General features: G+C 44.5%; 1 protein-coding gene across 10 annotated transcripts in view; it reads right to left on the bottom strand.

The window, feature by feature from the left end:
* Positions 1 to 24,081, bottom strand: part of CEP68 (centrosomal protein 68) — a 32,872-nt gene that overhangs the window by 7,197 nt on the left and 1,594 nt on the right. For 7 of the 10 annotated variants that reach the window (XR_008313293.1, XR_008313292.1, XM_053284416.1 and 4 more), the window contains exons 2-5: positions 13,970 to 14,400; positions 3,933 to 5,387; positions 1,822 to 1,944; positions 113 to 209 (exon numbers count right to left, since the gene is read on the bottom strand). Coding sequence is in view for 8 of the 10 variants with exons in the window: in XM_053284416.1 (XP_053140391.1) it covers positions 113 to 209; positions 1,822 to 1,944; positions 3,933 to 5,387; positions 13,970 to 14,356 (2,062 nt within the window). In the remaining 2 variants the exon portion in view is untranslated. Of the gene's footprint in view, positions 1 to 112; positions 210 to 1,821; positions 1,945 to 3,932; positions 5,388 to 7,480; positions 7,586 to 13,969; positions 14,401 to 16,068; positions 16,140 to 24,081 lie in introns of those variants that run through there. The other 3 variants (XM_053284413.1, XM_053284414.1, XM_053284420.1) reach the window with 2 other exon arrangements.

Here is a 24,081-nt window from a genome sequence, read left to right as displayed (position 1 = left end):
TAACTAGTAAATTTCAAATATCTCAAAATTCATAAAGCAGCTTGCAAATTGTATGCCCTTCCCCATGAATTAATTTTGCTTTGGGCTCCCTTTTACAGTAATCTCCTCTTACCTGGTGAATTTAATGCTATGCAGTTAAGGAGTCTTTCACCATCCTGCAACACACCCTCAGTCAATGCTTGGTGGCTAACTAAATCCTTTTTGAAGTCCTGCAAAGAAATAAAGTTTGATATATCGCGAGTTAAAATATGCAAAGCATTTTTAGAACCACGGGTGGTATTAGTTTCTTGCCTAGATTAGATTCCAGTTTCATGATAGTTTACTGAATTGATGTGAACTCATGTGGTTGATGGGTTTATTTAAAAAGTTTTACTCATTACCGAAAGAGGGAAGACACATATTTCAGTGGATCTAATATTTGCTTCAAAGTATGTACCCCAACATTAAAATATCAATTTTAAAAAATAACTAAGCCTGCAATGCTACACACTTACTAGAAAGTAAAGCCCACTGAACAAAGTGCAACTGCTTTGAGTAAATATGCATAGGATTGCACTGCATGGCTGGAACATAGGAAGCTGCCTTATACTGAGTCAGACCATTGGTCTATCTAGCTCAGAATTGTCTACACAGACTGGCAGTGGCTTCTCCAAGGTTGCAGGCAGGAGTCTCTCTCAGCCCTATCCTGGAGAAGCCAGGGAGGGAACTTGAAACCGTCTGCTCTTCCCAGAGCGGCTCCATCCCAAGGGGAATATCTTAAAGTGCTCACATGTGGTCTCCCATTCAAATGCAACCAAGGTGGACCCTACTTAGCTAAGGGGACAAGTCATGCTTGCTACCACAAGACCAGCTCTCCTCTCCTCAAATATGTATTTCAAACATGTCTGAAATACTTCAAAACATGTATTCGAACCAAGATGTAAACATTACAATCCTGAAATCTCTGAATGGGAACTTCAAATTTAAACTGAACAAATATGCTTAGACTATATATATATATTTATTTATATGTAGTTTAGACTATATATTTTTTTTTAAAAGTGTAAGATTTCACCCACACTCATTAGTAGCCAGGGCTGTTATCCTGACCTAATTCAGTTTGGCACAATCATCTTCATTTCAGAACAACTACTGAAAAGCTGTTTCACATGCTGAGCCATAATGTCCTGTCTTTTGAGAACGCTTGCTTTTTCAGGCAACTCCAGTGAAGTGGAATGGCTCATCTGCTTCAGAAGACTGGTTTGCCTTCAAAAGGACAGCCCTTTCACAAAGATGGAAGAAAAGTCACATGCACCTCGGTTTCCACCACTTGTATGGCAAGAATAGCAGCTAGCCTAGCAGGATGAGCACATGGCAAGAACAGGCACAGCTTAAATCAGCATACCAATCCAGGACACTAGGAAGCTCAAGGTACTCTCCATGTCTCCTGGTTTGCAGTAGGAACTTGACAGCAGACATTCACACAGGTCAGAGAAAGCATCTTATTCCAAATCTCTGCCCTTCCCAAACAGAGCAAACAGGTAACGCTATCACCATTTGAATCTAGTTAGGCCAGTTTTTTGCCATCACAAAATGTTACAGCATGGAGAAAGCTGTACTTGCTGTCAAAGATAACACAGGCTGTGACTGATGCCATGCCTCCAAAGGGCTACAAAACAAGCACTGGCCACATCTATCTGGCCTGTGGGTCATTAGGTTATCAAGTCCTGCTCTGGTGAGTCCCTCTCTGAAAGATCCCACTTACTGAATATGAAGAGTGCTTTGTATCAGCTACGTAAATCCACAGTAAAGGAGAAACTTTAAAAAGGAAGTGGTAGTTACCAGGTAACTTTGTAATGATGCCTTTACACTTTCAATATCTGGCTTGGGAGGAATCCAGTTGTCTGTAACTACTGCTACTTTATTCAGCCAACAAATAAGCTCTTCTAGCCGACAGCAAAATATCTATTTAGATGAACAACAAAAAGCATCATTAACTATACAACTCTTCAAATTCATGCAGCCAATATACTAAAAAGCACAGCAGGACATTTTCTGCAGCTAATCAACACATAGACAAGAACCTTCCAATCTGGTATCAACTCCAGTAAGTCACTCCTCCCGCCACTAGTTAAAAGAGACCAAATGTAATCCGAGCATTTATACAATCCATGCCCTGTATCAGCATAGTTCTTCTCATGACTAGTGAATATTTATTTTTTTTAGGTTCAAAACAGTAGAATCTAAAGCTTAAAAAAAAAAAAAAGCAGCACCCAGACCCATTTGAAAAACATAAGAACTGGCAATAAAAATGAAACTGCTACACATCACTGCATTGAAGTATTTCATTAGCAGGGAAATAATAACGTATGGAAAAAACAAAAAAAGTAGACTCACTAAATGTAGTCAGAGACCACAAATGGCGGTTGGATGTAGGTGACGGCTGCAAAATCCAGAAGGCAAGAATGAAAAAGAAAAAAACCAAAACATAACCCGGACAGGGATCATATCTGGGGCCTAAGAACACCATAAGGGCTGTTCAGGAGAGGGAAGCAAAGGAAACTTTCTGCAATAAATCACATTACTTTCAAAATATCCCAGTATTGAGGATGCAGAAGACTCCATTGTTCTTCTCTTTCTAGGACCTCACTGCTTCACTCTTTTTAACTTTCTACAAAGTTCCCAGACATAAAAGCAGAATGGGATTTGTAATCATCAGTGGCCACCACAAAAATACTGGCTGACATCCTAACGGTAGACACGCTTCTAACAAAAACATATGCAGAGTGCTAGCCTCCAAACTTCCAAAGCAATGGTGCTCTTAAGCAAGAACATGACGATTGTCACCATTCTCCCCTTGCTATGGAGGCACTCTTGCCAGCAGAAACGCAACCCTGAGTGTTTCAGTTGTCAATGACTACTTCCACAGGGGAAAAGTGGGAAGGGGAGAGTGGCAAAAATCACCACATTCCTGCATAAAAGCACCCTTGATTTAGAATTGTGGAGGCTAGTGCTCTGCTTGTGCGTTTGGCAGAGGCATAAGTGTACCATTCGTCAAGATGCTGGCCAAGTACTCTTCCCAATTTCACTACCTCTTTGTATTTGGATCCCTGAGGGCTACAGATGGGTTAAACACTTGCACATTAAAACCCACCCACTACATATACAACATTACTCAATGCTACCATAACCAAAGCTAGCTGAAACTAGTCTTACTGCACTGCAGGAAAAGGTTCCGACACCAGAAGAGGGCATTCCAGAGCTGATTTCTATTTACAATATTACAAGGGGTTTTTTTTAATCCCACCCTTCCCAAGGAGCTCATCTCCTTGCAGCTGTTTTAGTTCTTGCTGCACTTCATTTGTAAACATCGATTATAACAACAGCAACAATCCTGCCAAGTAGGTTCAACTGGGGATTGGAACCCAGGGCTCCCTAGCTCAACACTCTAACCACACCACCATGCTGGCTCCAGATATAGAACATTTTTTCAAGACAGACTATCTTTGCAAAGAATAGGGAGGGCCATGATATGCCACAAACCTGCATCTTCAGCTGGCAAAAGGTCTCTGCCACGTAAAACTCTCTGCTTCAATGAAAAAAACAAAAACACAAAAAGCTTCTTGAGGAAGTGCATGGAGTTGCGGACTCTGCAGGAAGAGCCAAGGAAGTACTACTACCACCAGAAACACACACATTTTATTTGTAAAATCTGTGTGCTTCTTTTTGGCATTAGCACTCAAAAGCTGCTAACGTCATAATTCGATTCAGATTATGTTTTTTAAAAAAACCCTAATAAAACAGGCAAACAGAAGAGTCAGACAAATATGCTGCTAGAACACAAAATCTGCTGTGGCCTCTTCCCAGGGTGTTTTCAATTCTAAGTACCACAAAGCATAGCATGCATTTAGCAGAAGCTGTTCAGATCCCAAACTGAATTCGTTGTAATCTACCTTAATATGCTGTGCAAGTGAGTCTTTGCAGTAGTCCTCCTCTTGGCTGACATGATGGCCTCCAGGATCCTGGAATTCTTGGCATTTTGTAACTAACAAATCAGTGCTAGCCACCTCTTCTTGCATGCTTCGATGGTCTCTGTAGCCTTGCTTACTCAGAAGGTTTTCATCATTATGTTCCTGAGAGTCACAACACATTTCCAACACATTCTTGTTACCTCCACACACTCTATAAACTTCTGGAAGAAGCTGCTCCCCATTCATACGAATACATGGGAAGTCATCCTGGACATGGATATGGCCAGGTTTCCTTACGGTCAGTGAAAGAGCAGTCAGCTGCTGAGCCAATGTTTCCAATTCCTTGAGTCTGGGTGGTAAGGAGAGAAATTCTTCATCTCCAGAACATTCCTTTTGTAAAGGCAGAACCCGTGTAGAACGTATAACGCTGCTCGAGGCATCCCTCTTTGGAAGACAATCATGTCCCATTGCGTTCCAGGCTCTTTGATTTCTGCTGGTCGAACCAGATGGATCAGGCCTGATACCCCCAGACAAACTATGTGCCATACTGCTTGAGAGGCCAGTGCAGCCTGCAAAGAGGCCACCATCTGCAAATGATACTTTCCCAACAGGTGAAAGTCGGTCAGAAACTGGAGCTGAGCATTCTGGCTTTCTCAACAGTCTCTGTGCACACTGGATTCCTGCAACTGGATGCTCCTGGCCCTGTACACTCACGGACTTCAAGGTACTCTCAGGTGAAAGGCTCTCAAGGTCAACCCCTGAATCATGGACAGGCGAATCTTGCACCACACACTTGGGGTTCTTTCCAAGCTTGTACTTTGGCCTTAAAGGGTAGGTGTAATCAAGCAACTCCTCATATTCTTTGTTAGGGTTCCAATGAGGGGAATGACGGTCTGGCGATGGGGGTAGGGAATCGGGTATTGCACATGCCCAGTAGTCAGCCTGGAAGGGAGACATCTTCCTTACTTGTCCCACGAATGAGCAGCTATTAATGGGTATTTGCTTGCATGTGCCTAGCATGTTATTTTCTTCAGGGTCAGACAAACTGCTCAGATACCAAGGGACAGACATTTCAGAAGAAGACAGAGCCCGAGCAGCTGAAAAGCTTTGTGATCTCTCCATTTCCTGCTGTTCAGAATCGGAATCTTCCAGTGGCTGAAGGGAAGTGCTATTCTTAGGGAACATGGGCACTGAAGCAGTAAAATGCAAGGTTCTTTTACAAGCCAAGTGTTTCGGAGTGGATGAATAGGGGGCAAATGACATTTGGCTCCTATTACAGTCAGCATCCAGCCTGTAGCGGGATTCAGTGGTGGGCCTATAAAGTTTAGAGTCTACATCTTTGTTTGCAAGGCCCACTGGGAGTTCCATCAAACCTTGAAGCATCCTTGAAGCACCCAGCTCTGTAGTATTGGAGCACTCCGTTTTCCACTGATCAAGCTATAGCAAAAAGGAGCGAGGAAAGTCTTTATTTAGAGCATGAAAGATACATTTAGCTATACAATCAAAAGGGCTAACATTCATTCATATCCATTCACCAAAATAAACAAACTAAGCACGCCTTATGCTTCTGGTGGTGTGTTCACACTGACTTAAGCAAATAAAGTTAGACACTTCTGCAGATATACCTCACATCTGCACTGTTTTGAGAGAGAGAGAGAGGAGTCAGTAATGCCGTTTATAGTCTCTCTGCAATTTTGGCCCATTTTTTCTCCCAGTGGTGCACCAGTGAAAGGACACTGTATCATGATGTTTCATCCTTCCCCAGAGCATTATTGGCTGGCTGTCAGGAAAGAAAAGCAACGTGTTTAAAACAGCGCTGCTGCTATCGCAATCAAGGCAGTAGGTTTTTGAAGAACGACCACCCACCGCATTGCTGCAGGTAAGCCTCTTATCCTGACACTGGATTGAACTGAGGTGCTCCACACTATCAGATCAATTCAATGAGGCCTCTCCCACCTGCATCATCAAGCAGATACACCTGATAGCGAGTGGAACTAATCCCATTTTGTGCATCCCATTTTGGTGATGCACAGCCATACAATTTAGAAATGCAAAGTAGGACCGCTGTAGTTAAATGCAGAATACTGGCTATGGTCATTATTGATAGCCAAATACGAGAGACTGGGCACTTTTTCTTGGACTGTGTTTGGAGTAAACTCAAGTCAGAGGGCAAGGCAATTCCATTACTGTGAAAAAATGATTCCATTCGCACATTTTGGGGGGAGGAGTTTTAAAAATATAATAATGCAAATGCTGTGGTGAGTTGGACCATGAAATCTGTCTTTACTGACAATGATTATCAGAATATAGGCCTGCTTAATGACAATATTTTAAAAATGAGTCCAGAACTACAGGGAGGCAATAAACCTATAAAGAACCGGCAGTAGGTACAAGAAGTAAACAACAACAACAGACCAGTCATCTCAGAAGGCATGGGTTGTAGTCTCATCTATTGAAGAGTGGTACTCCATCCTTGGAAATACCTTTCCCTCACCAGAGACATGAGCTTGAGCAAGGGGTCCTTCTGCAAGCACAAGTCTTTTGGTGAATGGAAGGAGCTTCCAATGAGGGAGCAATGCTCCACAGAAGGTTAGGATATAACCCTCTGATCTTCAAGTATACAGAAAAGTAGTAGATGGACATCTAAGTCAGATAAAGCAGGTATCAGATAAGGTAATATGCAACTGCAGTGTTCCACTATTTTTTTTTTTTTAATTTAAGCAGTAATACAAGTAGCTACCCACTCCCTGGGAAGAATTGATACATGCCTATAACTCCAGACAGTCTTGGAGGAAACTGATTATCTAGAAGCATTTCAAACTGGCTTCCGGGCAGGCTATGGAGTAGAAACTGTCTTGGTCGGCCTAATGGATGATCTCCAATTGGGAATTGGCAGAGGAAGTGTGACTCTGTTGGTCCCTTTGGACCTCTCAGTGGCTTTCGATACTATCAACCATAGTATCCTTCTGGAGTATCTGAGGGGGTTGGGAGTGGGAGTAACTGCTTTGCAGTGATTCTGCTCCTAACTCTCAGGCAGGTTCCAGATGGTGTCCCTTGCAGACTACTATTCTTCAAAATCTGGACTTTTGTATGGTGTCCCTCAGGGCTCCATATTGTCTCCAATACAGTTTAACATATACATGAAAACTCTGGGAGAGATCATCAGGGGATTTGGTACAGGGTGCTATCTGTATGCTGATGGACACCCAAATCTATTTCTCCATGTCAACATCATTGAGAGAAGCTACCCCTAAATGCCTGCCAGAAGGCAGTGATGGGCTGGATGAGGGATAACAAACTGAGACTGAATCCAGATAAGACTGACGCCCTGAGTGATTTTTGGAAGGGCGGTATAGAAATCAAACAAAAACAAACTATTCCAGAGCAGGGTGTAATACTAATCTTTAAAAGGAGTATGAACTCCTATTAAAGTGTATCAGCATGAAAAGCACACCCCATGGACATTAGGTCTCATACAATGTAAAGTTGTATATCAAGGACTAAAGCAGAAAAAGGAACATTGGTCTTACCGTGAAGGGTTCTTTTTCCTGGTGGTAGGAGAGCCTCAGAAACGGGTTATCAAGTGCGCATGCTTGAGACAAAACTGGACATGTGACTCTTTGTGGGCGTAGCTGCCTTCCAGTTCCAGGAGTGTTGAGCGAGGAAAATATGAGTCTTGGAGAGAGCTCGGCAGGTCCTTAAGGACTAACAAGTAGAAAACTGTGCAAACGAGAGAACTAGAAAAACACATGTATAATAACCAGATTAAGGCAATGATAAGAGTACAGTGATAGGAAGAAGGAACTTCTGGTAACCCTGAGAGCCGTCTGACACCTCCCTCTTGAGTAACAACCACCCAAAAAGAGAGAAGAGCATCTGGGTGGGGCTGAGGCTCTCCTACCACCAGGAAAAAGAACCCTTCACGGTAAGACCAATGTTCCTTTTTCCCCGGTGGTAGGAGAGCCTCAGAAACGGGACGTGCCCAAGCGACAGACAACAGTCCCGGGTGGGAAGGATGCGACTACAGCACCTGTTGTAATACGGTACGCCCAAAGGCCGCCTGACGTTCGTTGAACTCAGAAATTTTGCAGTGTTTGATAAATGGTGAGGCTGACAACCATGTGGCCGCCCTGCAAATTTCAGAGAGGGGAACATGGGCTGAGAAGGCCGCAGAGGTGGCAGCACTCCTGGTAGAGTGAGCGGTAACCCCTCCAGGTGGTGTCAAGTGTGGGGCTGAATAAGCCAATCTTATACAAGCTCGAATCCACCCTGCTAAGGTGGAACCTGAAACTCTTTTACCCAGGGACTGTGAATTGAAGGAAACAAACAGGGCATCCGACTTCCTAACATCTTTGGTTCTTTTGAGATAAGTACGCAATGCTCTGCGGGCGTCTAACTTGTGCCATAGTTTCTCCCTCCTATGGACAGGTGAGGGACAGAAGGACGGGAGGACAATAACCTGAGATCTATGGAATAGAGAATTCACCTTAGGTAAGAAGGTCTCATCCAGCCTCAAGATAACTGCATCATCTTGAAAGGTACAAAATTCCTTCCTGGAAGATAGAGCTCCCAGCTCTGAAACCCTGCGTGCTGATGTGATTGCCACTAAAAACAGAACTTTATAGGAGAGGATCCTCAATGGAATAGTTGAAATGGGCTCAAAAGGTGGTTTGGTGAGCGCATTAAGTACCTTGTTGAGTTTCCAAGTGGGGAAACGCCGGACAGTAGGGGGTGCCAAATTTGTGGCCCCTCTAAGAAACCTCGCAATGTGAGGATGCAGGGCGTGCTGGTTTTCTAAAGTAATCTCCAGGACAGAAGCCAGAGCTGAGACCTGACGTCGTAAGGTGGAGGGGCGCAGTTGGAGCCTTAGGCCTTCTTGCAGGAAACTCAACACCTCTGGCACCCCTGCTTGCATGGGGTTGACATTGTTCTGGGAAGCCCATTTGGTGAAGGCTGTCCAGGTGATTTGATAGATATGTTGCGTGGAGGTTCTTCTAGATGCCAACATTGTGTCCAATACTGGGTCTGTATACCCTCGAGCCGCTAACTTCGAGCACTCAATCTCCAGGCGCACAGCTGTAGCCAGTTGGGGTCTGGATGATACACCGGGCCTTGTTGAAGTAGGTCGTGGCGGCGCGGTAGAAACCATGGCTGGCCGACAGCCAACTCGACTATGGTGGAGAACCAGGGTCGTCTGGGCCAATGTGGTACCACCAGGATGAGATCCGCCTGTTCTTGAATCGCTTTCCTGAGAACCTTCATGATTATGGGGATCGGAGGGAAGACGAACATCAGTCCCCTTGGCCAAGGAGAGAGCAGAGCATCCGTTGCTTCTGCCCGGTGAGACTGATACCTGGTGAAGTAGCGTTGTAACTGATGATTGGTGTCGGATGCGAAGAGGTCCACCCAGGTGATTCGTTATCTCGGCAAAGACCTCTGGGTGTAGTGTCCATTCTCCCGGATCCAACGTTTTGCGACTTAGCCAGTCTGCCAGGTCGTTCTCCTCCCCTTTTAGATGTTCTGCTGATAGGGACATGAGGTTCGACTCTGCCCACAGGAAAAGACGGTTTGACTCCTCCATCAACTTTCGTGACCTGGTGCCCCCCTGCCGGTTGATGTGGGCTTTCACCGTCACATTGTCCGTTCTTATGAGGACATGTTGGTTTACAAGGTGGCTTTGGAAATGAAGAAGTGCGAGCCGGACTGCTCTGAGTTCCAGCCAATTGATGGGGTACTGTGATTCCCCCGGCGTCCATACTCCTTGTGTGAAGAGATCTTGGCAATGTGCACCCCAACCACTGAGACTGGCGTCTGTCATTAGAACTATTCTTGTCGGAACTTCCAGTAAGTGACCCCTGGTTAAAGCCGGGGAGATCCACCAGAGGAAGGATCTTCGAACGTGTCGAGGTACCTTGACAAGGGTCTTCATGCCCGCCATTATGTGATCCTGCCACGGCAGAAGCAGCCACTGTAGGGGCCAGGAATGCCACCTGGCCCACGGCGTGCAGGTCAGACACGCTATCATGGAGCCGAGAACCTGTGAAAGCGTCATGATGTCCAGCGTTCTCTTGGTCACTAAGGGCCACAACTGTTGTTTTATCCGCTCCCTTCTCTCCTGTGACAAGGAGATTGTGCCCTGTGCCGTGTCGAACAGAGCCCCAAGGTGTACTAACTGTTGGGTCGGTTCGAGGTGGCTCTTCTGAAGATTTACAACGAAGCCGTGGTCCCCGAGAGTCTGCAGTGTGGTCCTGATGTCTCTGAGGGCTTGGTACCTTGATCTGGCTCTCAGAAGCAGATCGTCTAGATATGGATGGATATGAATGCCCCCGAGGCGCAAATGTGAAATCAGGGACACCATTACCTTGGTGAAGACCCTCGGGGCGGATGATAGGCCAAATGGAAGTGCCCGATCTTGATAGTGGCTTCCATTGTAAGCGAACTGAAGATATTGACGAGACTGCACCGCGATCGGGATATGTAGATATGCTTCTGACAGGTCGAATGCCGCTAAGAAGTCCCCTGGTTGTATGGTCTCTTTGATCGATTGCAGTGATTCCATCCAAAACTTTTTCTTTGTCACGTAACGATTGAAGGCCTTCAAATCCAAAACAGCACGCCAGGAACCGTCTTTTTTCGGCACAAGGAACAGGATGGAGTAAGTGCCTTGAAAAAGTTGCGAATGAGGGACTGGTTCTATGGCGCTGATTTGAAGAAGATGTTGAACTGCCTGCAGCATTCGAAGATGTTTGTCCGGAGCAGAAGATCTTGCGGTGGGGATAAATCTTTGAGGAGGTCCTGATTCCAATTCTATATCGTAACCATTCGTGATCACGTCGAGCACCCATGTGTCGGTGGCTGTAGACATCCAGGTGGTGCTGAACTCCGAAAGACTGCCGCCTACGGGGGTAGCGTCATTGCTTCCTGTAAGAGGAAGCCCCTGCAAACAATTTTTGGTTAGACCCTCTGGAGTTGCCTCTGTAACACTGTCTCCATTGGTATCTCCCCGATCCTCTGGTTTGGGAGAATCTGGAGTCTCTAGACGGATACCCTTGGTTGTAAACAGGGAAAGGTTGGTTGAATTGCTGTCTGAAGGGACGAAAGGTGCGCGTGAAGCCGCGAAAGGACCCCCGTGAATACCTGCGCGCAGTAGGCATCACTTTCTTTTTGTCCCAGGATTCCACCAGGACTGGTTCCAGGGCCGGACCAAACAGGCTTTCACCCGCAAAAGGGGCAGAAATCAAGGCCAACTTTGACTTATAGTCAGCATTCCATGATCTAAGCCATAGGGCCCTGCGGACTGCAACGCCCGCCACCATGGCTCTCGATGATTGTTGAATCCCGTCTAAGCTAGAATCCGCCATCAGGGCGGCTGCTTTGGCCATTTTATTAATTCCCTGACGGAGTTTGAGCAACTCTGGGGGAACCAATTTAACAAGTTCTTTGGCCCAGAGAAGAGACACTCTGGCAAAAATAGAGTTTGTAGCCGCTATCTTGATGGCGGAGGCCGTGGCGTCATGAACCTTCCTAAGTAGTGACTCACTGCGTCTGTCCTCCTGTGTCGAGCTGTTCCTGACCCTCTGCCTGCACAATTGCCCCTGACACCAACTGTGCCACCGGTGGTTCTGCCCTTCGGGTGGCCAGCAGTTTTGAAATGTCATTAGCCAACACGTAATGTTTTTTGGGGATATTGCCTATTGGCTTAGAGGCCGTGGGGCATTGTCACTTGGCGTATAACACATTCTTGAATAACTGTGGGAAGGGGACAGTTGGACTCACCGCTTCAGACGCTGGAAACACCTGTTGATCCAATGCGGATGTCGTGCCCTCCTGCACTGGGGTAGCCACATCATTGATTATACGTTTTGTCTTTGTCAGCAATACCTCAAAATCAGCTGAGGAGAAAAGCCTAGCGTTGTTAGGTATGGGAGGGGGGACCTCCTCGTCTGACAGTTCCCCTTCTTCCTTATCTGAGTCTGGATCAATAGGTAAATGCGGGGAATGCTCTCCCCCTGAGGAGTGAGACCCTGTTGGAGGGCAGGGGCGTACCGGTGGAGGATTAGGAACTGGTATCCCCCGTGGCGCTAATGGGGGATGAACAGGAGGAGGGAGCACCGGAACCACAGGTGGTGGTTGTTTGGGAAGTTTGGGTGCACTGGTGTCGCCAGAGCCTGAAGAGGACGAAGGCGAGAGTCTGCGCCGTTTTCTGGGTCTCTGTGTCAAGAATCTGGGCAGGGAAGACCCAAGTTCAGACACAGGTATAGCCCTATGTCTGGGGCTAGAGTCTGGTGATGATGAAGATAATCTCCCTGAACCTCGCCTGTTGGGCTGCCGCCTGTGACCCAACCTAGGACCAGCTAAGCTATCCAGGGGGTTCTGTAAAGGGGCAGGTTGTGGTAGAGCTGCAGGAACCTGCACTGATTGAACGTTGGTCTGGGCAGAAACAACTTCCCTCCTGAAAAACTCTCTCAGCCACTCCGTGGCTGCAGGGGAGAAAGGATCCTTACTCACATTTTCAATAGAGACGGAGACTTCCCCCACTGGATCGCCAAGCACGGAGCAGGGCACCGCCTCCCCCTATGTAACAGCAGCCTGAGTCCCAGTACTGGTCGTTAAGATGCCCACCGGGCAGTGACCAGTGGTTTTATTTTCTTCTGTGGTGTTTCCCGGTATGTTGCCCACCAGGCACCGAGTCACCAATTTAGTGTTTGCATTCTTCTTCAAGGCTTCCTTCTGTTTTGCGCCGTTTCCCGCCATTTTAAACTTAGAGCGGCGGCAAACCGCTTGGATTAGCAGGCGCTCACTAAGGCGCTTGTGTCCCTCCTCCTTAGAGAGGGACTCCTTGCGCTTCTTTTTCCTTTTTGGTTTTTGTTCCTGCAAGTGCTTGGACTTTTTAGATGCCTTAGAGGGCATTTGTCCAGAAACAGAAGCCTCCCTTGTTAAGCCCGGGGGTACTGCTGTGGTTGTAGCTTCTATAGCTACGGCTGCTTCAGCAGCGTTAACGAGGGCGGAGGAATCTTCCCGCCCGCTGCGCAGGTGCTGCGGCAGCAGGGAAGCCTCCGACAGAGAACCCTGAAGGAGTTCTTCAGCATGGGAGATGTCCATAAGGATGGGATCCCAATGTAAAACACAACAAAAAACAATTTAGCAATACCAAACGTTAGCGAATTCAAATTAAGAAGTTAAATTTTTACTTCCGATACACTTTGGGGCCGAATAGAGAACGGACTCTCTTCCCCCCCTCGCACAAATTCCGGGATAGAAAGGCAAACGGAGACACAGAGGATCGATACACAAAGGCAACGGACACAGGGAAAAGGGGAAAAGGCTGAAAAACTAGTGCTAAGACACTTGCCAAAGACAGAGCTCTCTCAAAAGCAGTCTTGTCCCGAGCGAGACAGAACTGGAACTGGAAGGCAGCTACGCCCACAAAGAGTCACATGTCCAGTTCTGTCTCGAGCATGCGCACTTGATAACCCGTTTCTGAGGCTCTCCTACCACCGGGGAAAAAGATACACTACACACAGAAGGAAGAAGAGGAGATGTGTGTTCTTCCAGGTCTTCACAAGTAAATAAATATGTACAGATCAGGAGTCAGAGGGAGCTACTTTATCAACTGATAGTATGAAGAATTAAAGGAAAGCTTTCCCACTCAACTTGATACTAACAAGTGTTTAAATGGTAATTTTTCAAAGTTGGCTGCCTAAATCTAAGACAATATAGATACAATGTTTTCATTCTTGATTCTGCTTTTTCAATCGTTTTGCATAAATTTATTTAATTGTAAAGTGTGTAATTAACTATTGGGAATAGACTTTATAAATAAAAAGAACCTTAAAAAATAATTAGAAGTACCATCTAAGATGCAACACTGACAGCAATAGATATGGATGTACCAAAGAATCACCATGGCTATTATCACTTTAGTATAAGAACCATGTGTATGTAGAAGTGCAAAAATGCATCTCTTTACATACATTTCAGCAATATCACAAAAATATGGATACCCAAGATTCTCTCACCTGTTCTTCAGTCTGCAAGCCACTGCTGCTAAAGTGTCGAGGTGCACTGTGGCCATAAGCAGTCTTGCTAACAAGCGGCCGTCTCTCCATGTACTTTGCTTTTATCTTACAAAACTTGTTAGAAGGTGTTAAAGACATTGTCGGATATTTGTTATTCCTCTGGGAAAGGTCAGGAATGGCACAACCACTTCCTTCCTCAGGTGTGGACTCTTCATCTTCACTTCCTTTGGGCAAGGACTCCCCATCTTCTCCATCGGAAAGCTGGCAAACCTTGCTAACTAATTCAGGATAGTCCATTTCTGGTTCTGTGTAATTCCATCTATCATAATACTTGGCCTTTACAAGCGATGAAGCATCAAAATGAGATTTTTCTACTTCCACGGCCATCTGTAAAGCAGATTTATTTCCCCTCAGTGTCCAAACCTTTTAACCTGAAACAAAAATAGCAGGAAATTATCATTCCCCCCCGTATAACACTAGACTTCAATACACACCTACTTAGGAGTGCACAATGAATAATCCTATGTATATTCTTTAGTTTTCAGTAGAACTTACTCCCAAGTAAGTGCGTACAGGATTGCAGCCTACTGAACTCAGTGGCTCTCTCATGCAAAGGATCAGGCTGCAAATATAACTATCTTTAAAAATAAGCAACAATTTATATCTTTGAGCAGAATAAATCCAGATTTGAACATTAAAACCAGGATCTGAAGGAATAAAAAGATTTTTTTAAAAGTAGATTTAAAAACAAGCTGGACATTAATATTTAGAAATTTCCATTTAATTGTATCTTAAAATATATCATAGTTTTAGATGACATCTAAATAAAAATACAAAACAAAATTGTTAAGGTATACACATCTCTTAAAACCGGATCATAACCATCTATTGAACCAACTGAGTTAATGGTTGGTTTTCTCTGCACAATGACAGGGAAGTTTATCTGAATGATGTGGTTAAAAATTTATAGATGACACAATAAGATACGTACTTTATTATTGTGGGCTTTCTATTGAATCTAGGGATCAGAAAGCCATCACAAGCACTAGGATCAAGGAGATGTTGTCCTGTAGTATAACATCAGGACCATCCACATAAGCCATATGGTGATTTTTTATTATATACTTCAGCTCTCTGAACTCTACAATGTGTTCACTTTTCAGATTAGAAAAGTGTATGGTTATCCCAAAGATCATAGACATTGAGCTTCCATCTCCCTGAAATCCATTATTTTGTGCAGTAACTACCAGTCATGGCTCATGGCAAGTTCTAAAAACATACAAGTCAGATCCTATGCATATTTACTCAGAAGCAAGTCCCACATTGTTCAAGAACAATATCACAGATTAGATGAATGCTCAGGAAGCCTGTTTACACAGATGTGCTCGGAGGAAGTTTTCATGAAGTCATATTATAAGTGCAACATCATGTCTTAGTTGGCCTTCAGGTCCCCTTACTACTTCCTCCCAGCAGCAGCTGGAACATCCTCAGGAGAGCCTTGCCCTACTGCCATAGTCCACTATATCCGTACAACACAGGAAAGGCCTAGCTTCCCCTTTCTTTCCAGCAACAGCTTCCAGTAGCAGAGACCTCCAAAAGGAAGGCGAAGAACACAAAGGCAAGAGACAATGCAAGGACATACTCAAAACAGAAAAGAATCCCCACCTCCACCCCAATTCATACTCTGCATTATACAGGCAAACCTCGTTATGTGCAGACTCTATATCCACAGTTTCATATATTCGCGGGTGTCTAATTGACACCTGTTTTCATTATCCATGGATATGAAAGGGTTAAAACCCATATATCTGTGGTTCCTAGGGGTCTGGAAGTGACTGTGAAGGTCACTTCTGGCTGTCACTTTGTGAGGAGCCATTTTGTGGCTCATTTAGTTTTTTAAGAAGGATTTCCCCCATGATTTTTCATGGTTTGGGGGGGCATTTCATAGATTCAGGGGGCATTCCTAGGCAATTGTAGACCCCATGGAACACAGTATTGTGAAGAATTTCAATTATTTTTGCTTTTTTGCTAATTTTTCAACTTCTTGTCCATTCTGGAATCTAACCCATTTCCCATAGGCATAATGTCTCATTACTCACGATTTTGTTACACGTGGTAGTAGGCAAGGAACGGAACCCCCACAAGTAATGAGGTATGCCTGGATATTCAGCTGTAACAGAAGTAGTGCATATGACTAGCATCATATTGGTGAAGTTTTCATTTCCAGATTACTTTCCCCCCCAACTAGGTGTTTTTACATCACAGAAGTGTTAACCAAGACAATATGGACATTGGTATTTCAGGCACACATCCCACACCCATCTTGCGCCAACTCCAGACAGAGGGATTTTCAAGGTGACCACGAAGAAGAACTCTTTTGTTGCCTACATAATCACGCAAGAGTCCCAGATTTTACCAAGGTTGAACAATTTACCACCACCTCTTAATTTACAACCTTGGATGGTTAAGTCAGGAAATGTCCTGAGATAACCAGTCCATATGTAAGTAGTCCTCAAGTGAGTGATTTACATTTTAGCTTACTTATTATATATTAAATCCTAGGACTAAAGGCACGAGACAGAAAAATAATTAGGAGTTCCACTCCTGAACTGAGTAGTTGACAATATTCTCTGCAACAATATTACTACTACTCCCTTTTTAAAAAGAGAAAAGCGGGAGGGGAGGAGAAATACTAGCTATCCATATAATAACCTTAGGTTTCAAGTGACAAAATCTAAACCCACCCACCCCACCACTGGTAACTCAACAGAACTCAAGGGCAGCTCCATTTCCTGTAGGGCTAGGCTAATGCCGTTCACTCCCAGAGGCCAAATCTAGTCCCCAAAGGTTTCTCCATCTGGCCCCAGCACAGCCTCGAATATAAAAAGGATCTCCTAGACTGACATTATTATGCACTTCAAGTTGAAATCACAAAGAGCTCTTTTGACACACTCCCCTTCCCCAGTGTGAGGAGCAACAGAAGCCTCATGAGGGTTTCCCATCCCCTTCACTTGCACAACTCTGCACAGATTCAGAAGCACAAGGTGGCAGTTTTGTCAGTCCGCTGCAGCTGGTCATGGCACACTGACCGTTCACAAATGAGATGCCCTCAGTGCATGAATTGCGTGGGGAGTGAGAACTTCGTACTATTGCGTCAAACTAAGCAAGGAGGAGAAATACAGTACATTAGAGAGAGAGAGAGAGTGCGGGCTACTGAAGAAAAACAAAGGGGGAACAGAGGAAAAGGAGGAGGACTTAGACATAGGGTGACAGGACAAGGATGGAGAAAAAACTGGTGGTATAGACAGCAAGTACTGAGATGCAGCGAGAAAAGAGGATCATAGATGTAGGTGTAGTGAGGGGAAAGAACAAGAAGAGAGCCTGAATGGAGCTACAAGAGAACAGACATGGGGTGCAGAAGTATCTATGGGGTGGCAAAAGAATAAAAAGGGTGAAGCAGATAGGATGCAGAAAACAGAGGTGACAGAGAGAGAAAGTGACCTTTGGGAAGAGAAAGAGGTCCACTCTTATGAAGTGGACATTCATACAGCAACTCCCATGTTGCATGAGACGAGTGAGGCAGTGAATCTGCACATCAGATGTGCACCCAAGAGTCCTACAATAATATATTGCTTGCTGCAAGATTTAAATACACATTGCTATCAGGATTCTTTGTGGCTTCTCTTGCAAACACAAACACCACAGAATGTCTGTTGGAAAAATTCACATGCACGGGCACACTTTTAAGACTGCTGTATATGACGCCACACCACACAAACGGATCGTGCAGGGTGCCACTCTATTTTTATTCTAAGGATCGCAGCTTCAGAAGTGTGACAGAAACAGCTACATGATTGGCACCCATGTTAAGTAACCCTAGACAGTTTATGTCATCTTAAGCAACCTTGTAAACAAACTAAGATCAATGGGAGCAAGACAGGATTACATTATACTTCAAACTAATGATGAGCCAAATAGGGAAGCCTCTTTTACTTGTATAGCAAGTAAATTTGAAGGCCATTCTTTGTTCTTCAAAAACCATCTCCCTCCCACCCTCTCCTTTAGGTGGTTTTTCAAAGTACAGAGGACAAATGTGTTAACACATGGTGCAGAGGCCAGTGGGTCAGCACTTCCCATCTTGTCACACTGCACTAGCAGACAATGAAGCGTCCAAAACTATGACAAGACCGGGAAAGCTGGCCTGGCGGCTTTGGCATGCGATCTCATTCCTTCTCTCCCCCAATCCCAGCCCTGGCCAATCAGACAGCTTTCCTGGCCTGCAGCAAATGTGATTGGCTACATGGTGCTGTGACACAGGGGCAGAGCCACCATTGTGCAAACAGGTTCAAAGAACCTGGGCCGTCGCCCTTCAGGGGCAGCGCCTCGTGCCCCAGCCACACCCCCATGTCTGACACCAGATGTGGGGGGCTGTGGCTTAGCTCGCAAATGGGGCTGTGCGGCATAAAGGCAGGGAGAGCCGCTCCAGTCGCACTGCAAACACGGCGCTGGCTGATTTTGCTCACAAATGGGGCTGTGGAGCTCCGTTTGCAAGCTGAACTACGCCCCCTACGTCTGACATCAGATGCAGGGGCTGTGGGTAAACTTCACCGCTGCGTCTGATGCTGGCGTCAGATGTAGAGGCAGGGCTAGGGGGCCACGGTGGCGGGCTGAACCCAGGCCACCGCTGGCCTTCCTCTGCCAATGCTGTGACATCACCACCACGACTACAAGGTCCTCATCTGGCTGATCACATAGCCAGCATGAAACAATAGCAGTTTAAACAACAAAATGGCACTCCAGCAGTCTCCTTCAAGAGAGGCTGTCAACAGTCAGACACATGCATAAGCTGTGGATGGAATTCAAGGGGCCATTTGCACCCTCAAAAACACCTTTTGTAACTCAAAAATGCCACTGGGGATGGGGATTATGGGTGCTGAACAGTGTTCCCTCTAACAGCGATTTCCAGATGTTGTTGACTACAACTCCCATGATCCCCAGCCAAAGACCACGGCAGCTGGGGATGCAGGGAGTTGTAGTGAACAACAGCTGAGAATCCCTGTTAGAGGGAACACTGGAGCTGAATTCCAGCAACATCTGGGAAACCCAAGTTTGAGAATCCTTGGTCTAAACCATCCCTCAACACACAGATTAAAAACTACTCTAAAGCAGTTTTTAATTCATGCACTAAGGGGTGTTTGGACATTCTTCCCTCAAAGCAGTTATGCAGCAGCGAGATGACACAGCAGACGGGGAAGATGGGTGTGCCCATCCTCCTCCCCCCCCCAAGTGATGTGGAGGGACCACAAGCATTTCGTCCAGCCATCCGTGACACTGTTCAAAATAGCTCTGACAAACAGGCTACACATGACTGTTGATCAGGACACAACTGTACAGATATGAATCCAAATCAAAGGGCAGAAGGCTATCACTAACACAGCAAAATAATGTAAACATTAGTTTAAATATAGTTGCATTTGCTGTACAATATATCTGGGAGAAGTTATTTGATTGCATCATCCATGAATTGAATCCAGGATGGTTATACTGCAAGTTCAGATCTCAATGGGATCAGGCCCCTACTCCTGGAAGCGCCAACCATCACAGTTATGGCACTTCCCCCTTCACACGAACAGCACCATAATAACCGTGAGCACCTGGCACTGGCAGAAGAGAGCGAGTGACAGTGGCAGGACTTCCTCACCGCTTTCGCAGCTGTAACCACGAGTGCCACTACACTCAGGCTATGGCATCATCAGGACCCCTTTTGCAGTTCACCCCAGAGAGGTTAGAGTAGCACTGCAGATGCCCCTGTCCTACCCTGCCCCACTTCCACTTCTTATCTGGGCCTCTGGCTCGGGGGGGGGGTGCAGGGGTGAGGGTGTTCTAGCAGGACAGGTGGAGGGTGCAGTTGCCCACCACTGCGCCTACCTCCCGTCCCGTTTGGATCACCCCCCACCCCTCCGGAGCTGGGAGACCAAGATAAGTAGCGGCAGTGGGGCAGGAGCAGTGGTGGGGAGATGTTGGCTGCCCCACCCCTTGTGTCTGACATCAGACACAGGGGTGTGGCTTGGGGCGCTTGCACGATGGGGGTCCCCAACCTGGGTTTTGGCCCGTGGGGGTCTTACTATGCCCCTGCAAAGGAGGAAGTCATTACCCAGCTGCAGGGACTCCCAGCACACAAGCAGCTGCAATCTTGAAAATGGCTTCAGAGAAGAGCGCAGACGGAAGCATTTGGGTGGCAAATATTAAGGAATAATGGAAAGCCACAGGTTCTCATTTGCTCCTTGTTTTGAGATGGAAGCTGCATCCAGGAGACACAGCTGAAAGCCCTGTTCTGTCTCTTTGCAGCGGTTCCTCCTCTGGAAAAAAGAAAGATGTGACAAAGTCTTTGGTTGCTGCATGTAAACAGAAATAGTTTAGCTGTGCTAATTGAGCAAAGAGACACCTTTTTAAGTGGCAACTCTTATATTCAGCAAGGAGAGAGCAATTGTCCCTGTCCAACCCCAGCACAGCATCATTTCATTGGTTGTCACTAGTGTCTACATTTTATTTAATTTTTAGAATGAAAGTCCCTTTGGGACAGGGAACCATCTCATTTATTTTTCTGTGTAAACCACTTCGAAAACTTTTGTTGGAAAGAAGCATACTCAACATACTAATAGTAAACACACACCATATAAAGCCTTTATACAATTTACAGCCATGAAGAATGACACACTCCCAACCTTTGCATGTAGGATGCTTTAAAGTGGGAGTGCCTATACTCAATTCTTTTTCAGTTGTGTCTTCACACTTTTAACATGCCAAGCATGAGAGCAAGAGTCCTCCTGTGTTATAGGAAACATACAACAGAAACTGACCCTGATCTCCCTCTGTCACACACACACAAGTTTAATATCAATATCCCTTTCTGAACACTTCCATCTAAAAGGAGAAAACCTCTAGGGCCACAGTATTTCCATTTCCACTAAAATAAAAAAAACACCTTACTATATACTGCAAAATTTCTTCCAACTAAATAAAGGGATCAGGGATAGTGGAGTAGAACAGACACATTCCTGCAGGTCTCTGAAATGCCATAATTAGGTCCACAGCTATATAATTCGGCCTTTCCTGATTCCAATCTGTTTCTGTTCTTACCATAGTTACATACCACTCTGAACTATTCCTTAGAGAAAAGCTGAAGCCTTCCAAGTTCCTAACATAAAAGTGTGTTACTTAATGAGGCAAATGAATCTTTAAACCAGGGAGTTTATATCAGGACTGAAATATGGCGGATTAAATATTTTGTTGATATTGCTAAGCAATGGGCAAGCATGGTAGTCATCAAGCACGCTGAATTCCTAGTATTATCTACATAGCAGGATAGTGGAAAATTAGATGCTTCATAAATATTTTAAGGAGCTTGCATAATAAGCATATTTTTTCAACCTCAGGAGACTAAATATGCAGCCAGGAATAAGTAAGCTGCAGTTCTCTTTGATGGCTAATTATCACAATATGCAGAAACAATGTAGGGAAGTAACCACATAAGGATCTCTACCACATCACAAAAAGAATAAATAAGCGTGGTAACATGAGAATTGGCTCAAATACACTGTGCATAAAGGGCCTTTCCAGATGGTGGTTGATAATAATTGAGCATCTGTTACTCCATCATGGTGGAAGATTCAGAAATCCCAGTAGTACTTCTATTGAAGGGGAACTCCAGTTTTTCAATACACAGTCAACAATGTTTTATTAGAGATAGGATTCCCTTCTCTTTCTCTCTCTGGAGAAAGTTTTTTGAGATATAAGATTGTATTTTAGGAGAACCTAATGCAGAGGTTAGGGTCAGACTAAGATTGGAAAGTCCTGAAAACAAATCCCCATTCAGCCAAGAAACAAGCTTGAGCCTGTCATTCTCTCCTAGCCTAAGAAACAGTTTTATTGTGGAGGATAACAACATGGCCCTGAGCTACTTGAAGGAAAGACAAGATAAGCATGTGAATCACAGTAATACTATCTGGTACATCACTGATGGGAATATTTACTCCCTTCCCCCATTATACACATTTTAATTATTTCCAAATTGCACAACAGCTTAATTCTCTGTGCTATATCAGTATAGAATGCTCATGTAACTTTATTGCTCCTGAACAGCAAACATCCAATTCAAGATTCTGAGCTCTCTCTTCTCTCTACAGGTTTTTAAGATACTATTCCCCCAGTGCATTAAGTGGGATAGAAAATCACGCCAGTGGGTTGCAAATTTGTACAAGCTACAACCCTAAGAACCAAGGGTTTTTCCCCCTGTTGTCTCCAAATCCCAAAAAACCTTTCTAAATACAACTTAAGTTGATTGGATGCATGTAGATAAATCATTGTCCTCCACAAAACACACACACTTAATGAAAATTGATTGATTCAGAATGAAGTTTTACACTCTGGTTCAACACTCACAAATCACTAATATTACTTTAAAACCAATTAACCGACCAATTATATACGATACACAACAATATGGGAACACATTTTAACCATTCTGATTGCAAGCACAACCAGACAATTACTGTATGATATCAGGTTATTAATCCAAATTAAGCTACCTTAATATACTCATGCTAGTTTAGATTCCTCTTTTCTAAAGGTTCTGCAATATTGCATCAATATAAATAAAATTATAAATAAAGAGTCTTAATATAGATACTTGACTATCTCAGTTATTTGGTCACTTTTATATTGTAGTTTGTTTTATTTATCATATTTGTAGTTTTTATGATAGTTTACAAAAACAATCAATTTTTGCAACATACATTTAAAAATATAACAACTTAAATCCTGCTGGAATTGGTTTGCTTGTTCTTTATGCCCAACCACACTGTCGTGTTACAGCTGCCATGTGGGTGCTTGCTTATAATTTAAATGGAGCCTGGACAGCAGCATCTTCATTCATTCATTCAATTTCTATACCGCCCTTCCAAAAAATGGCTCAGGGCAGTTTACATTAGAGAAATAATAAATAAATAAGATGGATCCCTGTCCCCAGAGGGCTCACAATCTAAAAAGAAACACGATAGACACCAGCAACAGTCACTGTACTGTGCTGGGGGTGGATAGGGCCAGTTGCTCCCCCCGCTAAATAAAGAGAATCACCACGTTAAATGGTGCCTCTTTGCCAAGTTAGCAGGGGTAACTTGATTGTCAAATGTCTCAGTGGTACAGAACACATGCCATGCCAGTGGTACAGAACACATGCCAAGAAGTAGCAATGCTTCTTCTTTCCCTTCTGTGTATTCAGTCAAGAATGCATCAGAGTGTGGGAGGAACTGAATTTTAATGTACTAGTAAGAACACCAGAATGTAAGAAAAATCTCTCCTGGATCAAACTGAAGAATCGTGTAAACCTGGGTCTCATAGTACCAACCAGATGCCCCTGGAAAGCCCACAAGCACAGAAAGAAGGCAATAGTCTTTCCCACTGTGACTCCAAGCAATTGGTATTCTGTGGCATACTGCTTCTGAACACTGCGGTTCTTCTGGGTGACATGATCCAGAGGCAATGTGAGTGGAGGATAACTGGAGGGGGTGGGGTGTTCTCAGCTATGGTACCCCATTTATGAAATTCTTTCCAGGAAGACTTGCCTAGTGCCCATTCTACTATATTTTCAGTACCAGGCAAAGGTCTTTTTATTTTCTGTAAATCCTGTGATTTTACTGCTTCCAGTGTTATCTACATTTTTAACATTTCCATCTTTGCTGTTTTATTATTTTGGTTTTCATTGTTGTATTTTTCTTATTATTGTGAGCCACCCTATCTACAATGTAGCAAAGAAACTAAAAAATAAATATCCAGCCATCATGGCTAATTGCTGTTGATATATCTGTCCTCCACTGAGTTTGTCCAGTTCCCTTCATTATATGAACTTTCTTCCATCTGCCCTGAATCTAGTGCCAATCCATTTCACTGGCTGAACTCAAGTTCTAGTTTTCGTTGCTACTTGTGCAGAGAAGGTCTTATGCATTTTCCTCAGCTGAAAGTGTATATATTTAAAAGCGTCCTCATAGGCCCCCTTAAGATGGAATATTGTTTAACCTCTCAAGGTGAAAAAGAAAAGTAGACCAGTTCAACAA

Source organism: Hemicordylus capensis, chromosome 1 (genome assembly GCF_027244095.1).
Source record: "Hemicordylus capensis ecotype Gifberg chromosome 1, rHemCap1.1.pri, whole genome shotgun sequence".
Taxonomy (NCBI): Eukaryota; Metazoa; Chordata; class Lepidosauria; order Squamata; family Cordylidae; genus Hemicordylus; species Hemicordylus capensis.
The sequence above is the reverse complement of the archived record's forward strand: the minus strand, read 5'-3'. Positions and strand labels throughout refer to the sequence as shown.